Genomic DNA, 22,439 nt, shown 5'->3' with positions numbered 1-22,439 from the left:
TTTTCCTGCTCCCATAAGCATAAATGGTTCATGATAAAGCATGGCAGGCTCCTGGGGACGCCTGGGTGGCCCAGGGGTTGAGCGGCTGCCTTCGGCTCAGGTTGTGATCCCGGGGTCCTGGAATCGAGTCCTGTGTCACGTTCCCCTGCACGGAGCCTGCTTCTCCCTCTGCTTGTGTCTCTGCCTCTCTCTCTCTGTGGCTCTCATGAAGAAATAAAAATCTTAAAAAAAAAAAAAAAAGAATGGGAGGCTCCTCCTAGAAAGGTGGACAAACTAAGCAGAGGGGTCAAAGACAAACAAGGTCTGGCCTAGACCGCTTCAGCGTCCTCCCCAAATCAGGATAAACTAACAGGACATTAGCCTGGAAGCCTCTGCCAAGCGCTAGACTTTACCTCAGCAAATCCCCTCACCTTTAATCTAGGAAACTTTCCAGCATGCTCTTCAGAGTCACATGAAGTCGCTGTCAGAGCCCAGTATGACCTCCGGTGTCCCCTCTTGGGGGCCAAGCTGCCCCGTGGATCCCTAAGTTTGCCATGTGGTCTCAAAGGCCCCCACGAGGTTAGGATAGTTCTCCAGGCTGCTTTTTTTCCAAAAGAGGGCAAGGCCGGCCAAGGAGCGCCACGCTCGGACCAAACAGAAATCCGGGGGACCAAAAGCAGAAGTAAACAGCTTTCTTAGCGCAACACTAATACCACGGAAGGCCTTCTCCGACCTCTCCAGTGGTGGGTCTTTTTTTCTTTTTTTCCGGATTCTGAATCCTTCCACCCCTTCCCCCAGCCTGCCCCTCCCCCCAGCCCCCCGACGAGGGTTAAGGGCCCGCGTCCAGCTGCAGACTCTAAGGTCCACCGCGGCCCGCTCCGGCCCGGGGCAGTGGCCTGGATGTACATTTGACGTCGGGAAACCTAATCTCCCACGTCTGAGCTCCGGCTAGTGTGCCCCTAGGGGGAGGCAGAACAGGTGAAGGCGGCCGGAGGAACCCAGTTCCGGCACAGTCCGAGAGGGCGAGGAGAGGGTGCGAGGCGCGGGAAGGAGACGACAGCGCGATAAGTCGGGCGAGTGGCGCCCGAGCACCGCGCCTCTCCCCCCGGGATCACCTTGCCCTGACCTAGTTGAGCCGCGCAGGCAGGAAGCCAGGCGGGCGAAGGAGGGGGCGGGGCCGGCAGCGGGGGGCGGGGCCGCGAGCGGGCGCTTTCTCGTGCTCGCGTGTGATTGGCCGACGGGTTCGGGCCGGAAGCTGCCGGGAGGCTTCGGCGGCGGCGGCGGCGGCGACGGCGGCGGCGCACGTGGTGACGTGCGAGGGGGTGCGGCGGGAGCGGGCGGCGGCGGCGGCGGCAGTGTCTCCGGGACGCGCGTGGAGGTCGGTCGCCCAGAGCTGCTCGGCACAGTCTCTCCGCCTGCTGCCTCGGCGCGGCAGTGCCAGCGAGCGAGCGAGCGAGTCCCCGCGAGCCCTCGGCGGCGCGGCCCCCTCCTCGCAGCCTCCGCGGACTGACCGCTCGTCTTCCCGCGCGCCCGCTCCCCCCTCCGCGGCCTCCAGGCGCTTTCCGAGGGGCCGATTCCCGCCCGCTTCCTCCTGCTCCCCATCGAAGCTCCAGACATGAGTTTTTCCATCTCTTCAGAGATGAACCAGGTAATATGCGCAGGTCCTGGTCGGTGGAGGGGGAGGAGGGCGCGACCGGAGTCCGCGCCGAGGGATGGTGCGGCCGGCCAGGGAGCCGGTGCGGGGCGCGGAGCGGCGTCCTGGTCCCGGGGGAGGACGCTCCGAGCCGCCGCCGCCGCCGCCTTCTGGGGGCGAGGAGCTGGTGCCGCGCGGGGCCCGCGCTCCCGGCGCTGCCATGGTTGCCGCGTCGCGTCGGCGGCCGAGGCCGGTACGGGCCGCCCCGCAGAGAGCTGGGGCGGAGGCAGTGGGGCGGGAGTTTTTGCCCGGGGGGTCCGGGGGGGGGCTGGGTCGCGGCGCCGCGGGGCAGGGATGCCTGCCAGGAGGGGGACGCGGGAATCTCTTTTCCCGCTGTCAGGATCCAACCGAGAGTCTGGACTCTCCTCCCTGGGACCGTGGGGGCGGGGAGCCGGCCCCGGGCCGCTTGGGCGCCTCGGGCCTGGGGTGGGGTGGCACCGCGTCCCGGATCGCCGTGGGCCGCGGGGTCCTTTGTTCCCGCTCCACGTTGCCCGCTTTTCTTGCCAAGCGCGGGGAGAAGGGGGCGGGAGGAGGGAGGGAGCGGCTGCCCTGACGTGTCGGCGCTGAATGACTGCGTGGCCGGCCAATCCCAGCCGGGGGTGTGCGGGCGCCGGGCTCCGGGCGCCGAGCCTTGCAGCCTGGGGAGTGGGCGCCCTCCCGGCCGCGCGCGGAGGAAGGCCCGGGGCTACCACCCGGCGCTTCAGTCCACTCGGAGGCCGTCGCTACTTTTGTTTGTTTGTTTGTTTTTACAAAAGAAATCGGCGGAGAGGTTTGCTCGTTTTCCATTCTCACACGCATCTTGCAAACCGATGTTTCGTTATAACACATTCTTGAAGGTAGGAAAGTATCAGGGAGCATGTAGGAGATGGAGAGCTGAATGTGAGAACGCTCGGGCCACAAGTATTTTAGAAACAGATTTGCTTTTTCCTCCGTACGTACCAGCCAGATCTATTGTCTGAAGCCGCTGACGTTTCAAGACCTATAGCAAGTAGAAATCCGATGCCTAAAGGGCGCGTTTTTGTTTGCTGATGGCTGTTGCCCGCGATGGAGGATTAGGATACCCTGGTATCAGGCTGTTCTTTCAGGACTTTGTGATGATCTTCTGTCTAATAATAAGTAACCACTCTGGAAGCCTAGTCCTATTAACAGTTCAACAAGTCCAGCGTGGACCAGACTACCAGAATCCGCATTTTCTTTTAATAATGCCCGCGCTGGAGGTTGATTTAAGGATAACAACATAATGATGAATAGTTTTAGCCATAATCGTGCTGAAACTTAGTGTCTTAAAGATGTTGGGGGGGGGGGGCAGTTGTGTATCTGGAGAGGCGGCAAACACTAAGAATTGGATTAACAATTGTATCATTAAATGCTAGCTGGCAGCATTTATCAACTGTCTGTAATTTGGTAGTTGGTGGTAAAACTGTACTAGAACAACAGACCCAGAATGATTTTCCTCTGAATTTTTCTAATACATGAAATCCCTATAGTTCATAGATATTAATTTCTTGATTTATCTTAATTTGCAGTTTTGTTTTTCTAACACCCCCCTCTCCCCCCCCACCCCAACACCGCCAAAAAAAAAGCCCGAGAGGATCTCAGGTTTTCATTTTAGTTTTAAATTGCTGTCTTTGGGGCTACTTAACTTGGGAGTGGGATTTTTTTCTTGCTTAAGGTATATTTTAGATGGCAATTGAATAGTTTTGCAAATGTGGTTTTTTGATGTAAGATGTTTTCTTACTAGGGAAATGTCTTAACCACTGATACTAAGATGAAGTACTGCTGAAAATCATTCATTGACTTTTCAACAATATGATTTTATAGGGCAGTCCGGGTGGCTCAGCGGTTTAGTGCCGCCTTCAGCCGAGGGTATGATCCTGGTAGCCCCAAGATCGAGTCCCACGCCAGGCTCCCTGCATGGAGCCTGCTTCTCCCTCTGCCTCTCTCTCTCTCTGTCTCTTATGAATAAATAAATAAAATCTTGGAAAAAAAATATGATTTTATAATCAAATCTCCATGAAGGAGTTCTAAAAGGTTGGAGATCCTTCCACTTTATTATGCTAGAGAGTGTAAATGGAGGAATTAAGAACAAGGGAGTGATCTCTGGGTTTTTGTTAACACATAAAATATATGCTTATCTGCACTTGTAAACTTGAATTACTACCTTGTAAATGATTTCTAAACTTATCAGTATTTTCCCACCTAGCTGGTCAGTATTCTTACACTTTTGGTATCAACCTGGATACCCAGCAGATACCTGAGCATTATCATGCCCCAAAGCAAATTCCTTTTTTTCCCTTTTTTCCTAACATTGAGCATGCAGCAAACTAAAAATAAAGGTTAAATCTTTTTGGAATTCTAATTTTGATACTGATTTTGATGGTGCCACATAAACCAAGCTAATAAGCAAGGGGATATAATATCTTAACGTCCGTACTTACCATATTTTATCTGTTCCTCTAGACCCCCCCTCATCCGACCAGTTCTAAAAGTGTTCTTGCTATAATCTCTTTCTGCTCCGGCATTGTTTAAACCTTAGCATTGATCTTTATTTCTTCTCCCACTATTTACCATATGCATCCTGCAGACCATAATCCATTGAAACAGAAACAGCTTCAGTTTCTGGAATATGTATGCTGTCATACCACTTTCCTCTTTTGTTTGAACTATTTTCTTTCTTTTTTTTTTTTTTTTGAACTATTTTCACTGCTTGATTTATCTGTCTTTCTGGTTGGTCTGTGAAGTATTCAGGGCTGGGGAATGGAGTTAACTCTATTGGTATTATGAGCATCCCATTCCAAATTGTGCCTGCCATATGTTTGGTGCCATAAATTTGAATCTAAGAATTTCAGAACAATGAGGATGGAGCAAGCAAGTTAGTGAGTTTGGTGAGTTTTTTGATATAGATGGATAGTCGTGGTAGTTTGAGAGGGGACATGGGTAATGTTTATTTTTTTAATTTGTATTTATTTATTTGGGAATGTTTAACTTCTAGTTTTACAAAGATTAATTTACTTTGTATAATTATAAAATCTGTCTTTAAAAAATAAAGTTCATTGCTATTTTGTGAGTTGGCTGCCCTCAAAAGAGTGCCTTGAAACTTAATATTTGTAATTTGCCTTGAAGTTTTAAGGATGCTTTGAAAGTTTGAAGATAACATTTTAAATTGCACTTACTGAAGGCCCAAGAAGAATTTGGAGGGGAGGCCATATTGTGCCTATCTTTTTTTACAACTCTTGGGTAAGACCTGTTGAATTGTGTTTCGGTTAAGCTAATCTTTTGGGGGCCTGTGGTAACATAAAAGTGAACTTCTGAGTGTTACTAAAGCAGTTTAATTACTCATTTATGAGGCTTGTGTCTCCATTTTCTTGCACTGGCCATACTAAGGAACTTAAGTGTATTTACCAGACTATATTGTATTTGACCCCAGTTTTAATTTTTAAGGTGGATTAGCTGAGTGTGTATTTTAAATACCAAAGAAAATTTTGTAAGGCTTTAATTCCAGTGTAGTTAACATACTGTGTTATATTAGTTTCAGTTGTACAATATCATGATTTGACAGTTCCATATATGACTCCGTGCTTATTAAGACAAGTGTACTCTTAATCCCCTTTACCTAGTTCACTCATTCCCTACCTACCTCTTCTCTAGTAACCATCTCTTTGTTCTCTATAGTTAAGGTTTATTTGTCTTCTTTTTTTCCCATTTGTTTCTTAAATTCCACATGAGTGAAATCATGTGATATTTGTCTTTCTCTGCTATATTTTGCTTAGCATTTTACCATATTGTTGCAAATGGCAAGATTGCATTCTTTTTTTTATGGCTGAGTAATATCTCATTGTGTGTATATATATGTTATATAATGCCACATCTTTATCCTTTTATCTATAGATAGATACTTGGGCTGCTTCCATAGTTTGACTCTTGTAAGTAATGGTGCAGTAAACATAGGAGTGCATATATCCCTTTGGAGTAGTGTTTTCATATTCTTTAAATTCCAAAGAAAACTTTTTAAGTTTTATACTTTTATGGAACTCTAGGATGTTGGGGCTTTTGGCTTGGTTTGCCTTTTCAAAGAAAAAAATTCTGCCCACATTTTTATTCTACCAGTTACTGAGTTTGAGTTTCATAGAGCAAACTAAGACTCATGAATTTTTAGAATTGGTTGAAACTCAATTTGCCCATTGCTTACTTGAGGGAAAGTGACTGTGAACTTTCAAAGACATGATTTTGCAGGGAGGAGTTAATATGACCTCCTCCAATTTGGGGGTGAGGGGGAGGTGAGAGTAGGGACCTATAGCATATAAAGACAGTAAATGAATAAACTAAATTTGCTGCATTAATTTAAATGTCAGGTGGATCCGGGCTTATTCTTAAAATCAAGTAGAGTTGAAATGATCATTAAAGAACATTGAAGAGATGAAATTCATACTAAGACCTTGATGTACTAGAAAGTCCTCAAGTTCTAAATGTAGAACTCATTCTATTGCAAAACTAATATTGTACACATTTGTATGCCTAGAGTTGCTCCAGAAATTCTCCAGTGTTTTCTTCCAGTGGACTGAAGCGGCCAAAAACAATTTAAGTTAGAAGTTCCAATTTATGAGCAGCCTGGGTGGCTCAGTGTTTTAGTGCCTGCCTTCATCCCAGGGTGTGACCCTGGAGACCCTGGATCGAGTCCCACGTCGGGCCCCCTGCATGGAGCCTGCTTCTCCCTCTGCTTGTGCCTCTGCCACTCTGTCTCCTCTCTGTGTATTCTCATGAATAAATAATAAAATGTTTAAAAAAAAGTTCCAATTTATAAAATATAAATAGATGTCATTTTTATTTTTGGTTAGATGAAGACTAGTTTACAGATCAACACTGAATAAATAAAACTGGTCAGTGTTTAAGATGTTCATAAATCTCCATATCATAAATTTATGATTTTTCAAAAAGCATATTTTAATTATAGCAATATAATTGGTGTGGAGGGATTCCGCACCCCCCCCCAACCCTTCTTTTAAGAACAGCTTATGAAACTGAAGTGAGGAGTTACCAAGCATGTCTGTGGATTGGCGACCCAAGTATATACCATATATACAAAGATTTTCTTAATTTGCGTTGGGTCTTGGCTAAAAATGTCTGAAGGCTTCCTTAGGATGGAATGTACTGTGTACATAGAATTGTGTGGTACTTGGAAATCATTTGTTAGAACTGATTTCTTAAAAGCAGAACTAATCTAGATGCAGCTGTAGAGCAGAAGAAATCATTATTACGTAATGATATGATACAGTTTCGTTGCAGGGGTAAGCATTGACTGCAGTCCCAACCTGAGTCAGAATTACTCAGGCAGGGTATCCTTGAAATAGAACTTAAGTTATGGAGAAACCAGTTAGGGCATGTGGTATCCAGCTACATTACAGATTGTGCGTGTTGAATTTAACAGTTTGTTCAATTGGAGTTGGACCAGCCTTCAGTGGGTTCTTGATTAAGTGATTCTTCATTCACCTGAACCTAATTGTTAGAATTCTGGGTTTGATTGATGTATAAGGAAAATCCAGGAAATTTTAAGATGTCCATTTTAAAAACTATGCACATCTTTCAAATTATTTATTTAGTTCTAGTTTCCTGAATTTGACACTTATAGTTGATGACAAATGAAAATGGGGGGAAATGGAGGTGGGGGGGAAATGGAGGTAGGGAGACTGAATATGATTACTTTGAAGATGTGGTTTGAACCAGAATTGATTCCATTAGTAGTTTATTACTACAGATGAGAAAAAGGACCGTATAAAGAACACGTATTAGTACTTTCCCTTTTGTTTATTTGGTTCACTTCAACAAAGTACTCATCTTTATATTTAAGTTTCCAGGCTAGTTGTTTTGGTAGTAGGGAGATGGGGTGGATACAAAGATGAACATGACAGGCTCTGCCTTCCAAGGCCTTGAATCAAGGAAGATAAGTAGTTCCACAGAGGCCCAATCCAGAACAGGCCAGCTGGAAGATTACACATGCCTTGCAGAGAGGGTTCAGTATGTGGAAAATATGGAGAAACTTCTCACACCTGGAAGAATTTGGCAGGGGTTCTATGGAGGGAAGAGTTCATCTGGCAGAGGTTGTGTTTAGGGTATTCCAAAAAGAACAACAACTTGAACCAAAGGTACAGAGGCTGGGAAGAACAGACCACATTTTGCAGAACAGTGTATCTGGTTTGACTTTAACAATGTATACATGTATAAGAATGATGCCCAGGGATCCCTGGGTGGCGCAGCGGTTTGGCGCCTGCCTTTGGCCCAGGGCGCGATCCTGGAGACCCGGGATCGAATCCCACGTCGGGCTCCTGGTGCATGGAGCCTGCTTCTCTCTCTGCCTGTGTCTCTGCATCTCTCTCTCTCTCTCTCTCTCTCTCTCTGTGACTATCATAAATAAATAAAAATTAAAAAAAAAAAAAGTACCTTAAAAAAAAAAAAAAAAGAATGATGCCCAAAGGTTACTTGCTGTCTGGTGAAAATGGAGAGATCATGTTTGTGTGTTGCAATCTAATAATAAAGAATATTAGAGTTAACCAATATTTATATTTGTTCTCTAATCTTGTGCTTGTATATCTCACTTAAATGATACACATTTTTAGCTCCTGTCTTCCAGGGAAGTTTCTTTTTGTTCTGTTTTGTTTTTGGATCACCTGAATAGTTGCAGATTAAATGAAAAATGTTTATGTATAGTTGCATTTGTGTCATTTACATCAGCATTTCTTTAAGGACTTTGTATGATCCTCTTAGATCAATGACAGTCTTTGACCATTGTCATTATTACAGATTATGATGCATGATTATCACAGAAGAAATTCGTGTCTATAGCTTTTAAGGACTTGATTACATCATTTCAAGCCTGATAGTTTTGGAATCACCATTAGAGCTTAAGACACCTCTGCCTTCACTTCAACCACCTGTCTTCATACCTTGAGGAAGTGCTGAGTTTTAACACTCCTTTGTCCTTGGAATATCTAAGAAGTCCCAGAAATCCCGTTTCTTGCCAGTTCAGTAGGTAAGTGAATATTCAGTGCCCAGTGCAACATTAAGACACATTGTTTTTCTGAAGACTGTGCCCAGTACACTAATAGCCTTTCATAACTTTCTTGAAGAGGAAGTCAATAATCATTTGTAGAAAAAAAAAACATTTTTCTATTTTTTTCTTTCTGCAGATCGTTTTGAATTAAGTCAGCTCAAACTGAAATCTATTACTGCTTTTTAATGATAGATCTTGTATAGCCATTTGTCAGTTCACAAGTAAAGGTGAAATGGGCATTTTTAAAAAGAACATTGTTTCTAATATCTATTCTTTGGAGATAAGTGATTTCTAATATCTGAACCTTGCAAAGGGAACAGAAGTTAAGTTTGTCTTATATATCATTTTTGTCATTTGGGAGTAAAGCAGCCCAAATGAGGGAAACCTGTGATTACAACTTTACGTCCTTCCAGGCTTCTTAGGTTGCTTGTTCTATGGGTTTGGGCAGGGCTGGGTTGACCTTTTCCCTCTGCAGTGAATGTGTATGGAAACCTAGACAGAGGTGTTGAGATACTCACCGCTGTATGAATCCTTTAAAAGACTTAGGACCAAAGTTTAGGGAGCACAAACACTTGGACATTCAGTGCCAGTGTTTATGCAGTGTTTTTGTGTAATAACATTTTTGTGTTGATAGGATGGAATTTAAAAATAAACCATATTATTCTTCAAGATATAATTATAAAAATCATCATTCACAAGTAAAGTAACACAGCTTTCTTTCTGCTCTATAGCCAAATTTATAAGCAAAAATGATTCCCAATGGATATTTAATGTTTGAAGATGAAAATTTTATTGAGTCTTCTGTTGCCAAATTAAATGCTCTGAGGAAAAGTGGCCAGTTCTGTGATGTTCGACTTCAGGTATTTAAAACTTAATTGGAAACCTACAAAAATGATATTTTATTACCAAAAGCAGTAAGTTCTTAGATTTGCTTATTTTATTTTTCATGGTAGGCATTTCATGAAATAACTTTAAAAAAGTGATTTACCTATAAACATTAGATAAGGAATCTAATGTGGTAATTAGCTAGAGAAATACATAGTCCACAATACTTCTAATTTTAATTCCTTATAATTTCAGGTCTGTGGCCATGAGATGTTAGCACACAGAGCAGTCCTGGCTTGCTGCAGCCCCTATTTATTTGAAATCTTTAATAGTGATAGTGATCCTCACGGAATTTCTCATGTTAAATTTGATGATCTCAATCCAGAAGCTGTTGAAGTTTTACTGAATTATGCCTACACTGCTCAGTAAGTGCTTTATAATTGTATAATTAGGAGATGCCATCAGGAAATTCCAAGTCTCTCTAAATTTATTTCAATTAACTATCTGTTTTAAGGCTTTAGTATCCTAAGTGATAACTTTTTTTTTAATAGGTTGAAAGCTGATAAAGAATTGGTAAAAGATGTTTATTCTGCAGCAAAAAAGCTGAAGATGGACCGAGTAAAGCAGGTAGAGTACCAGAAGTAACATATAAGGGGGACTGTTAGTAACAAGTCTGCTTTTTCATGGTTAGGATGCATAATTTATCATAAGCAATTTGTCAGGGACGCCTGGGTGTTTTAGCAGTTGAGCGTCTGCCTTCGGCTCAGGGTATAATCCTGGAGTCTCCGAATTGAGTCCCACATCGGGCTCCCTGCATGGAGCCTGCCTCTCTCTCTCTGTCTGTCATGAATAAATCTTCTTTTAAAAAAATAAGCAATTTGTCAGTTTCAAGAGCTTAAAAATGGCCCCTTTTTCCTATAGAGGAGTGAATGTTATTTTTTTGTAAATTTATTTTTTATTGGTGTTCAATTTGCAAACATATAGAATAACACCCAGTGCTCATCTCATCAAGTGCCCCCCTCAGTGCCCGTCACCCAGTCACCCCCACCCGTGAATGTTATTTTAACCATTTGTTAACCATTTAGCTACAATAATATAGCAAGGTCATACTTCTCTCGGATAATTTAAGCTAAACCCTTGGTCTTCTAGTAGTCTTCTTGGCCAGGTAGCTGTAGCAGTCATTGATAGCAGGGTGTAAAATACTCTTTTGTCTCAAGAGTTAATTAACTTATATTCCCAGATCATTTGTTCGTCGACCCTTTGGAGTGTCTCTTTAAAAGGACTCTTTCTAGAATTTAACGTCCTTGAGAACTGCTTCATAATTCATAAGATAAAAAGCATTTAATTCTCTAATTTGGAGGTCAGTATACTGCAAGCATCAAGCCAGCTGCCTGTTATAAAGTTTTATTGGAACACAGATTTCATTTACATATGGTCCCTGGCTGCTTTCCACCTAGTGACAGAGTTGAGTAGTTGCAACAAAGACAGTATGTCCCAAAAGCTTTAAAATACTGTTTAGCCCTTTAAGGGGAAGTTTCCTGATCTCTCCTGTAATGTCATTTCTCTGCTTAAAAATCCTTCTATACTAGAGTAGCCCCTGGGTGGCTCAGTTGGTGAAGCACTTGCCTTCACCTTCCTGGGATTGAGCCCCACATCAGACTCCTGCTCAGTGGGAAGCCTGCTTCTCCCTCTCCCTCACTTGTGCTCTCTCTTGCTATTTCTGTCACTATCTGTCTCTCTTAAATAAAAAAATCCTTGTATGATTTATAGCACATATTCCTCAAGTTAGCATCACCGGTATTCCCTAATATTGTTGTTGTCTTTCCAAAATTGTTTCCTATTTATCTTTTGCTCCAGCCAAACTAAATTGTTCACAGTATCTCTCTTCCCTACTTCCTCTATTCTGCATTCAACATCATCTTTCTTATAGATCCCAGCTCAGATATTGCCTTCATGATAGGTCTTATCTAATTACTCTATTTGGAAATACTTATTTGAATATTTCATATGCATTATCACAGCATTTCAGTGTGTTGCATCTTTCCTTCAATAGCTGAGACATTTGTATAGCATTCTTTAATGTTTATTGTTCGTATGCATATGTTCTTCCCAATGATAAAGTTGTTCAATTAAGGCAGTGGTTTATGATTCATCTTTATATCTACACATAATGCTTATACATTGAGTATTAAATATTTGTTAAATAAAACCTATGTAAGTATTGGTATTGTGTGTTTCTTTTCCAAGGTTTGTGGTGATTATTTACTATCTAGAATGGATGTTACCAGCTGCATCTCTTACCGAAATTTTGCAAGTTGTATGGGAGACTCCCGTTTGTTGAATAAGGTTGATGCTTATATTCAGGAGCATTTGTTACAAATTTCAGAAGAGGAAGAGTTTCTTAAACTTCCACGGCTAAAGGTAAGGAGTAAAAATCTATAAAGAGGTACTTAGTTCCAGGCACAGAATCTTTGTCCATGTTTCTAGCATGTAAGTAACAGTTGCAAAAAGAAAACAGTACATAGGAATAATACTGTACTTTTAGCAGTGTAACAGTTTTCTGCCCACCTGTTTTATTTTTTGGCTACTGATTTTCTTGTAAATTAGACTAAATGTATGGAATGCAGTTGGGCATCTGTGACCGTTTTATTATGAAATTGAGTACTAAGCTGAGAATTAGAGACTCAACACTGATCTATGTGTTGCTGTTTTTTCCTAACTCTAGTTGGAGGTAATGCTTGAAGATAATGTTTGCTTACCCAGCAATGGCAAATTGTATACAAAGGTAATCAACTGGGTGCAGCGTAGCATCTGGGAGAATGGAGACAGTCTGGAAGAGCTGATGGAAGAGGTTAGTTTTAAAGTAAATGGGATTCAACAATTCTTAAAAATTATTTTGCTATAACATGAAGGATTCCCTTTCACTTTTATTTTATAACCATGACCCTAAAGAATTTAAATTTTGCTATAGGTACCCCTAAGCTGAGAAACAGGGGGGGTGTCCAGGTGAGCTGAATGAACTGTTCAGTTTGGTCTTCTGCTTTTCTTTTTTTATTTCTTTGCTTATTATGTGCTGTTAACTTCCTTTAAGTAGCATGTAATTTGCTTTAGAAATGGGAGGTGGTACTGAAATTTTCTGTAGATTCTTAATTTTTCTTCACAGGTTTTTGCTTTAAATTTAAAAGTAGGTAAAAGCTTCTAATGGTTGTTCCTCCCCATTGATTTATCTCCCCATAGGTTTATTAACAAAACTAGGATACCCAAGACTGAAGAAACAAGAAGAAACCTCAAGTGTATTGACACGTAAAGAAGCAGCAGTCCTGCCCCAGTTCTCCTAAGAAAAATCCGCTGTGGGCAGAGAACGATGATGATTTAATGGTGTTTACTCCTTTACAGGATTCTATCTTTAAAGCTTTGTGTTTTTCAATGGTGTTGTTCATACATATAGTGACTCACTTAACTTGGGCTACTTTTTAAAAATACACAAGAAAAATTTGATGGCGAAATGGTGGGAATTAAACATATGCAGATGGAGCAGTGGAGTGACCTTGCATCTGTCGTTTCACTTAAGCCTTTCAGATTCACTAAAGGCTTATCAAATCTGTTAGACCTTTAAACGTACTGTTATTATGGTCTAAGAAGGCTAACAGGTGATCTTTAAGTTTATATCATTTCCCACTTGAAAATCAGGTGCATTAACCATGTGTTTGCATCTGCTAAGGGAAGTATCTACAGCTTGTTTGCGTTTTGCATTTGCTTTTTATCTGTTTTTCTTGACGTTGCCTACAGGACAGAAATATGTTAATGCAAATCAGACCACTTCAAAGGTGTAAACCATATTCCATATTTAATTGTAAATATGTACATTCTTTTAAGAGCCTATATATATTGTACTAGTGCTTTTTTCTTAATGCTATATAATAGAAGCTATGAGAAAATGAAGATTTCTTTCAAGCCAATCAAGCCAAGGACTCTTCGGCCAGTATTAGAAGATTCTGTATTTGATTTTTGTTTTTTAAATTTTTACAACCATGACCTGTATTTTCTTTACTTCGGGATCCTGCCAGAGCAAGATGTCAAGAAGTTCAAGAAGCACACTGGAGGTTACCTTGAGGCGTTTGTGTGATCTTCATACTAGTGGAGTAGCCATGGAGACGGTAGCCACATGGGTGTTCTGTTGCTGTTTTGCAGGTTCAAACCTTGTACTACTCAGCTGATCACAAGCTGCTTGATGGGAACCTACTAGATGGACAGGCTGAGGTGTTTGGCAGTGATGATGACCACATTCAGTTTGTGCAGGTACACATTGCACATCTGAGGTAACCTCAGGTTAAAATGTGATTAGAGCATTTTATAGTGTACTGAAATTTTCCTTTAATAAAGGAAAGTGGAAGAATTTCATTGGTATAACTGAACAGAAACATTTTCGGGACAAAACAAGCCTATCATTTTGACAGTTACTACTGTTTTTTTGCCACATAAAAAGAAGTGAATTCAACACATTGAGATTTTTTTTCCTCAATGAATAGGATTTATAGGTAGTAAGAGAAAAGGCCAATAAGATGAAGCAATGTAGAAATTGATTTTTTGAGTTAGATTACAAAACATAGTTGTTTGCGACAAATGAGTGTTGTTAGACCCAGATTTTTTTCAAAAATCTCAGGTATAAACTTTTTTTTAGTCTGTGGACAAATAATTAACAGGAAAGTACACAAATCATAAGTGTCAAATAGTGAACCCACTAGTTTAAACACTGCTTGGTTCAAGAAGAGATTTCTACCATTCTAGAAGCCTTCCCTTGCCCATTCCCAGTCACTTCCCTATACAACCTAGAAGGAAACCATCTGAAACAATAGATGGGTTTGCCTATGTTTGAAATGTACATAAATGGTCATATAGTATGCATTCTTTTGTTTGACCTTTAGCTCAGTATTGTATTTATGAAGGATAAACTAGAGTAGGCTGAGTTAACCCAGTTTTAAGGAGTGGTTTTATTTAATAGTTACCAAGTACATGATAGAACTAACATTAGGTACTCAGGTATTCTGTGTCAGTAGTGGCCAAATATCTTTATTTTCACAAAAAGTGTCAGGGTTTGAGTTAGTTGAGAAATTTGTTCGTAGTTGTGCATTTTGAGCATTTAGGATATTTTTTCCTCGTAACTCTAAAGATGTTACCATTTTTTAAAAAAAATTACTCTTTCAATAAGCAAATTTGGAGTGCCTGATAAGTTAGGCCATGATGTTAGGTATGGGAGACAGAAATGTATGTGAGAGACAGGTCACAAGATTGGAAAAGTAAGTAAATGCCACCTGATGGCTTACACTTGATTCTATAGTAGTGAGGAACTTTCAAAGATTTTTAGACCAGGTACGAGGGTGATACGAAGAGAGATTTTTGTAACTTCAATAAGCGTGAAACGGCAATAATCCAACAATAGGGGGATTGATTAAATTACTATATTTCTATATAGCAAAAATCTATGCATTGGTCGTATTTTAGACACATGGTTAACTATCAGGTAGGCAGTCTCTAGGTCACGGGACTCTAGGTGATCTGTGGTTTGTTTCCTTTTATTTTTCTTACTCTACTAAATGATTGCATTAAACCCTTCAATTATTTATGACCAAGTACAAAGGTAGACTAAAGCTTGTGAGAACAGTTTACAGACTATTACAGCCAGTGGCTATAAAATGATGAGTGCTTGATCCAAGGGCCTGAAGGAGGAAGAGTAGACTGTAGACATTTATAGTTTCAAAAGTTAGTGATCATTTAGAATAAGAAAATGAAGGAAAGGGAAGAATTTGAGAAGGTGGGATTCTGACTGTGACTCATTAGAAGAAGGTGGTTCCTTGGGTAAAGATCATGAAGTAAAACAGGATGAGGGGACACATTAGGCTTGAAAAATAGGAAAAGGGTTTGAGAAGAAGCCATTAGGAAAGGAAATAAGAATCAAAACATTAAAAAGCTAGCGAGCATAGGAGAATGATAGTTAACTGTGTCAAATCATTCTTTGAGAGGTTATGTAGAAGAGGGTTATAGATACCTTCTCTTTCGCATTAGTTTTGGGAGGCCACTTGGTAACCTTTAGTGGGTATAGGTTCCAAAGAGGATCCCTTAGCTTAAGAAGTAATAGTGTCTGAAAAAGAAACAGTCACCAGAGATTACCCCCTGGGAGCTAGAGGCAAAGAAAGTGGGACCAGTGGGTGGCTGAGTGAGAGAAGTTGATGGAGGAAAGTTTGAAGATAAAGAAGAAAGGATGGTGTTTGAAAATGTTTCGGAAGGAATATAAAGGAATTAACCAGCATTTCTGTATGACTTGTTTAAAAAACAAAACAAACAAAAAAACCCTAGTGGTTTTCATTGTTACCATGCTTTTCTCTTTCACGTTTTTTTCTCAATTATAGTCTAGATGTTAGAATAGTTTTCTTACTATGATAAATGCTCTTAATATAAGCATCGTCAATATATAATACTTTGGATCCCTTCTTCCCACAGGTTAGGATGGGGTTTTATGTACCTTGTAATTTCTAGTAGCAGAGGACACAAGTCTGTCATAAAAAGGCTTTATACTCAGAATTTCTAATCTTTTAGTTGTGTTGCATTAGGCAATGCATGTCTTCTCTGAGTATTGTTACCTATAACAAGATTGACAGTACTGCCCTTACTGGATTAAAAGAGATGATGTGAATAAAGCGCCTATATACCTAGGTATATAATGTCTAAGTAGAATTTTTTTTTCTAAGTAGGATTTAATGCTAACATGGTACATTCTCTGCCTTTTCTCAAAATAGCCTTCATATTCTGTAAAAATGGCCCAGACCAAACTTTTCACAGTTTCAAGTAGCTGCCAAAATCTTTTCCTCTAAAGAGTGTTACATGGCTTTTTATTTCCCCCAAAATAGGAATTTCTGCTATAAATCTTACCTACCCATGTGGCTCTGGCCCTGGGGATAAGCAGATTTGGTCAGGTACTGGAAGGTGGTACCTGTTCATTTGGTAGTTCTTCTTAGGATGTCTTTGACTCCTCTAGTTCTGTATGATTGTATCCTTTAAAGTGTCAAGGGCTAAAGTAATTGGGAAAAAACCATCAAAGGGAACTCATACACAAGAACAAAATATAATTCTCTTACAGTCATTTGAAAATTTATAGCTTTGCCCATTTCTCCTCCTCTTAGTGTACCTGTGTATTCTACTTTTGTGAATGTTTGGTTCTTTTAGTATTATTGTTCCACTTCTGGTTACTATTTTTTATTTTTGTGTTTTGATGTAGTTTGATTTGTCAAAAGCACGCTATAATACCTATAAGGTGGTCCTGAAGAAAAATGCCATTCAGTGTTTTTTTTAACTGCCACTTTTGTCCTGGAAAATAACTTCTCAGAGGAACTGGATTGGATAAATGTCTGGTCACTTTTGCTGGCATTGAATGAAAGATCTCCATACATAGGATTTAATTAGGTTTCACAGTTGCTTAGAGACAATGAGCTAAATGTATTATTTCAGATAATTCATACCCTTTTAAATTAATAACTTCTTTTGGAAGATGATTCTGTACTTAATATAAAGAGTATGTGAGCTTATGTAGATAATGGGGGGGGTCCTTCTTTTCCTCCTCCATTGAGGTATTGTGATACTTGATATGCAACTTTTTTGGTTTTTTGTTTTGTTTTGTTTTTTGTTTTTGTTTGTTTTTTGGCTTAAGTTGAGCTTTTCCTGACCAGGCTCCTTGTCTAGGTGTAGTTGTTTCATTACAAGTGGAGATGGAAGTATGCCAATAATTTGTGACAGTTGGAAAGTGTTGATTTGTCTTAAATTTAGGTATGCTATATAGGTCATACATAGGTGAAAAATACTCCTGTTTTTTCAGTGTTGTGGAATAGCAAAGGAACAGAGGTACACCAGGTATAGTCTTTGGCTAGGTTTCTGTAGCTACCTCTTGATTTTGCAGAAAAAGCCACCACGTGAGAATGGCCATAAGCCGCTAAGTAGCAGTTCCACTGGATGTCTCTCTTCTCCAAATGCTACAGTACAAAGCCCTAAGCATGAGTGGAAAATCGTTGCTTCGGAAAAGACTTCAAGTAAGTATATTACACTTGTCAGATTATCTTTGAGTTATTTGTTTTTAAAGAAAAAGTCTTGAGGAGAACCATTTAATAACTTTGAAAGTGACTATTTGTGGAGAAAAAACTCCGAAGCAACTAAACTTGGAAAACAGCAGATCGTTCAGTCTGGAATCTGGAGTCCCAATTCAGGGTCACACAGCAACCAAAAGTAATAATAATTACATCCTAAACATAAACTTTTGTGCTTACAGATAATACTTACTTGTGCCTGGCTGTGCTGGATGGTATATTCTGTGTCATTTTCCTTCACGGGCGAAACAGCCCACAGAGCTCACCAACGAGTACTCCAAAACTAATTAAAAGTTTAAGCTTTGAGATGCAGCCAGATGAGCTAATAGAAAAGCCCATGTCTCCCATGCAGTATGCACGATCTGGTCTGGGGACAGCAGAGATGAATGGCAAGCTCATAGCAGCAGGTAAGAACAGAAGGATGAGGGTTTTCTTAGAAACTCTCAACTGGCTAAGCCTCTCAAACGGACATTTGTGCTTGCTTGTGACATGTGAACCTTGGAAGAGGGGGTTTAATATGCCTTCTTTCTTGGCATTCCACTTTAAAGACCAAGAAATTAAAAAAAATAAGTGTTACTGTATTGCCTAACATTTAAGTAAATGTCTGTTTCTAATTCTTAAACTCTAATGTAGCTGAATTGTTCTGTCCTTATTTTCAAGCCAAGACTAAGCAGTTTACTCATACTGGTCATGTTGTTTGGCCATTATAAGCCCTTAGTTAAAACGTCAGCTAATGGGGCCTTAGTAAGTTCATGGATAAAAATTCTTTTTCTCATTGTGCAGATTACTTAAATCATTTTGGACCAGAAACTGGTCCAGTTTAGTATCTTAAACTTAAATCTTGATGGTTCTTTTTACCAGGTGGCTATAACAGAGAGGAATGTCTTCGAACAGTTGAATGCTATGATCCACATACAGATCACTGGTCCTTTCTTGCCCCTATGAGAACACCAAGGGCTCGATTTCAAATGGCTGTACTCATGGTTAGTGTATTATGTTGAAGGAAGAAACATATTCAGCTGTTTCTTGTAACTGCAGAATGGCAGAAAGTCTAATCTCTCTCTCTCTTGATACAGGGCCAACTCTATGTGGTAGGTGGATCGAATGGCCACTCAGATGACCTGAGCTGTGGAGAGATGTATGATCCAAGCATCGATGACTGGACTCCTGTTCCAGAATTGAGAACTAACCGTTGTAATGCAGGTAAAATTACTGTTCTTCTGGGATAATCCATATTTAAATACAATTAAATTGTCAATCTATAACCTTATTTTATATTCATATAGGAGTATGTGCTCTGAATGGGAAATTATACATTGTTGGTGGCTCTGATCCATATGGTCAAAAAGGACTGAAAAACTGTGATGTGTTTGATCCTGTAACAAAGTCGTGGACAAGCTGTGCTCCTCTTAACATTCGTGAGTTGCCTTTTTTTCTTTTTTGGTTCTTAAAGTTTTTGGTTTTGTTTTTTTTTTTAAGACTTCTGAATCAACAATATGTATCATACAACTTCTAGTTTTGGGAGATAAAGTAATAATTTTGGCTAAACTTGATTTTATAGGTAGACACCAGGCTGCAGTCTGTGAGCTTGGTGGTTATTTGTACATAATTGGAGGTGCAGAGTCTTGGAATTGCCTGAACACAGTAGAACGTTATAATCCTGAAAACAACACCTGGACTTTAATTGCACCCATGAATGTGGCTAGGCGAGGAGCTGGCGTAGCTGTTCTTGATGGTGAGTGTTGGGATTTGGAAAGGTGAGGAATATGGACTGGCAAGGATTTGTTCTAAAATTCCAAGAGAACATCAGTGATAACTATATAGTTGTATAATTAGAATTCAGAAGCAGCCATCTTTTGTGATGCAGTAGGGATTGACGGCTTGTCTTTTAGAAGTCTTTTCTAATCAGAGACTACTTGAAATAATAATAATAATATAAATATATCAAAACACTAGTCTTGGGTTCACTGAATGAAGTTCTAAGTCCTTTTCTTCCATAAACTATATGCAAAATGTATCATTTGGAGTCTGTTCCTTTAGAGCAGGAATTCAAAGACTTTGATTTGCAAAGCAAATTTAGATCATCTAATTATCTACTCCATACCTAATTGGAAGCAGAACTTAAGACTAATTTAACAAGTCTTTCCAAAGCATTCAACTTATTTTTATGTAGGTGCAGCTTTTCATTTTATTGATTTACATGTTTAATTATGTAATTATAATAATGAGTTTAGTTAGCATTGTCTTAGGAATAAAGCAGAATCTGATTTAAACTTGTGGCTCAACTACTAAAGGCATAGATGTGTAGACATGCCATCAAGTAGCCTACTGGCCTGTAACCTACAGCCCACCCTGAAGCTTGTCAGTTCTTCTATAATATATGGATGCAGACAGATTGACAGATGAGAAAATAATGAATTTTTATTATTGCATATATATTTGAAAACAGTGGTAACTCTGATCTGTTTCCAGGAAGTTTCTGTGCCAAAATAATTTTATATAGTTGAAAGCTCAAAATGTTTAGTTAACTGAAATCTGCTTTACTGTAACTTCTTTTGAATCTTAGTTCTTAGGCACTGGACTGATAAAAAATTTCCAGTGCTCACAAGTACTTTGGCTTGCTGCTAGTTAGCTGCATTTTTAGGTGAATTGCCACCTCTCTCTCTCTTTGCCTCATTTCATCTGTGAGATGGTAATCCTAGTAGCCCACACAAAGAATTGTGGGAATTACACTTCAGTTAGATGTTACCCCTCTCCTTTTAAATTGCCTGAGTTTCATGTATGAATGAGTTTTTATCAATTTTATTCTATTTGTATCCACAGCTCCTAGAGAGAGAGCACTTAAACATTAGTGAGGCATTTAACGAGTACTTTCTGATAGAATGAGCAGGTATTTTACTAAGAACCACTGATTTTAGCAAAAAACAGATTTAGTTCTTATTCTAAATTTACCTTGGTTCATTTCTCTTTTAGGAAAATTGTTTGTAGGTGGTGGCTTTGATGGTTCTCATGCCATCAGTTGTGTGGAGATGTATGACCCAACTAGAAATGAATGGAAGATGATGAGAAACATGACTTCACCAAGGAGTAACGCTGGGATTGCGACTGTAGGGAACACCATTTATGCAGTGGGAGGATTTGATGGCAATGAATTTCTGAATACGGTGGAAGTCTATAACCTTGAGTCTAATGAGTGGAGCCCCTATACAAAGATTTTCCAGTTTTAACAAATTAAGACCCTTTCAAACTAACAGGCTTAGTGATGTAATTGTGTTTAGTAGAGGTACACTTGTGAATAAGGAGGGTGGGTGGGTATAGATGTTGCTAACAGCAACACAAAGCTTTTGCATATTGCATATTATTAAACATGCTGTACATACTTTTTGTGTTTATTGGGAAAGGAATGCAAAGATGAAGGTCTGTTTTGTGTATTTTTAGGACTACTTTGGTTATTTTACTTTTTGGAAGTTGATATTGTAAAAGAATAAACCAAGACTTGATCGGGCATGTCATTTCAAGAAGTCCCCTCCTCCACATTTGTTTTTGCCAATTTGCACATTAAATGACTTCCCTCAAACATGTATTATGGGGCAAGAGGGGGTAGGGTTTAAGATTTAGGCAGTTGGGTTTTTTAAGGGCCCTTTTTCAATAACTGGAACACTCTATACAAGAGACTTATTTAACTAGATGACAATGACTATTTTTGTTTTTATTAAAAGAAAGCTGACATGCCTACCAAGATTTAATCTTTTATGATTGCCTTTTTATAACTTTTTATATTCTTAGCACAGCGCTTTACCTGTTAAAGATGTGGCAGGTTCAAATTACTGAAGCAGAGTGGCAGTCTTAAAGGATGCAGAGTGAGGTGTTTCTTTTATACGCCCAGAATGCAAACTTCTAAGCTTTTGCCTCAGCTACATTGTTTTTTTTTTTTGAGACGCAGTACCATGTTTATTTGAATGGAGTTGCTGAACAGTAACATAGCTATGATTTTTATTTGAAACACTGATTTCAAATATTTTGACTTCTTGAGGGTATATTTTATATAGCAAGACACTTAATATATAACAGTAAAGAATGGTGAAGTACTTTATTTTCTAAATAATTCCTGTCTTTATTTATCATTAACAAAGCAATCCTATATAGCGCCCTCGATTGTGAAAAAAATTAAACTGTACTGGGTTTATGAATGCAGCCTTTATCAGAACTATGTTTTTGTTCAGTTTTTCTATTCATATGGATAAATACTGGTTGGGGTGACTATCGAATGTGTCGTGCTACACATATTAACTTACGGTGCCAAAATTAGCACATCCTAATGCTTGCTGCCAATGCAAACATATTAAAGGTACTTTGCAGGAAATCCTTGCACCATGGAATTAATATCCAGATGTTGTTGTGTACTCATTCATGACTAAAAGTTTTGGGAACAATTTTTTTTCCCCCAGTAATGATGAGCTTAAGGTATTGTGGGAAAATAGTCACCTGACATGTTTGAAATAAGAACTGATAAGATTTTTTTTTTTTTTTTCTCAGAGAAGACAAGCACACAGGAATCTAATGAGCCAACTAGGACAAGATGACTACCAGTGGCTAGCTTGGGTTAGGAAGAAAATTGTTCCATTGGTACTTAGACACCTTATTTCTCTCATTTATTCCACAAAGAACCATCAAGAAAGCTCACCTGGTGGCTATGTAATTGCTGACTATCACTGGTTTGGTTCTGGACTAAAACTAGGTTAGCAGGTTGAATTTGCCTAACAGG

At 39.8% G+C, this 22,439-nt stretch overlaps 1 protein-coding gene across 2 annotated transcripts; it reads left to right on the top strand.

Moving 5' to 3' along the window:
• Positions 1-702: 702 nt before the first annotated feature.
• LOC480043 (influenza virus NS1A binding protein) lies at positions 703-22,057 on the top strand. 2 transcript variants are annotated; one of them, XM_038542310.1, is made up of 15 exons: positions 703-722; positions 8,468-8,696; positions 9,449-9,577; positions 9,798-9,967; positions 10,094-10,169; positions 11,790-11,963; positions 12,268-12,393; positions 13,734-13,841; positions 17,491-17,620; positions 17,857-18,081; positions 18,536-18,657; positions 18,751-18,877; positions 18,961-19,092; positions 19,236-19,409; positions 20,648-22,057. In XM_038542310.1, exons 3-15 carry the CDS (start codon positions 9,467-9,469, stop codon positions 20,899-20,901), a joined length of 1,929 nt encoding a protein of 642 aa, XP_038398238.1. In that variant the 5' UTR covers positions 703-722; positions 8,468-8,696; positions 9,449-9,466; the 3' UTR covers positions 20,902-22,057. The 2 variants fall into 2 exon arrangements, with proteins under 2 accessions (XP_038398238.1, XP_038398237.1); XM_038542309.1 differs by lacking the exon at positions 703-722 and adding an exon at positions 1,312-1,627.
• The last annotated feature ends 382 nt before the right edge of the window (positions 22,058-22,439 follow it).

This window comes from Canis lupus, chromosome 7 (assembly GCF_011100685.1).
Source record: "Canis lupus familiaris isolate Mischka breed German Shepherd chromosome 7, alternate assembly UU_Cfam_GSD_1.0, whole genome shotgun sequence".
NCBI lineage: Eukaryota > Metazoa > Chordata > Mammalia > Carnivora > Canidae > Canis > Canis lupus.
Note: the sequence above shows the minus strand (reverse complement) of the source record. Positions and strands in the feature narration are given on the sequence as shown.

Bases quoted from the DNA above. Each gene is read 5' to 3' on its own strand.
- LOC480043 (XM_038542310.1), top strand. From the start codon at position 9,467: ATGATTCCCAATGGATATTTAATGTTTGAAGATGAAAATTTTATTGAG. The intron at 13,842-17,490 runs GTACACATTGCA...TTGATTTTGCAG, and splicing joins ACCACATTCAGTTTGTGCAG to AAAAAGCCACCACGTGAGAA. The intron at 18,878-18,960 runs GTAAAATTACTG...ATATTCATATAG, and splicing joins AACTAACCGTTGTAATGCAG to GAGTATGTGCTCTGAATGGG.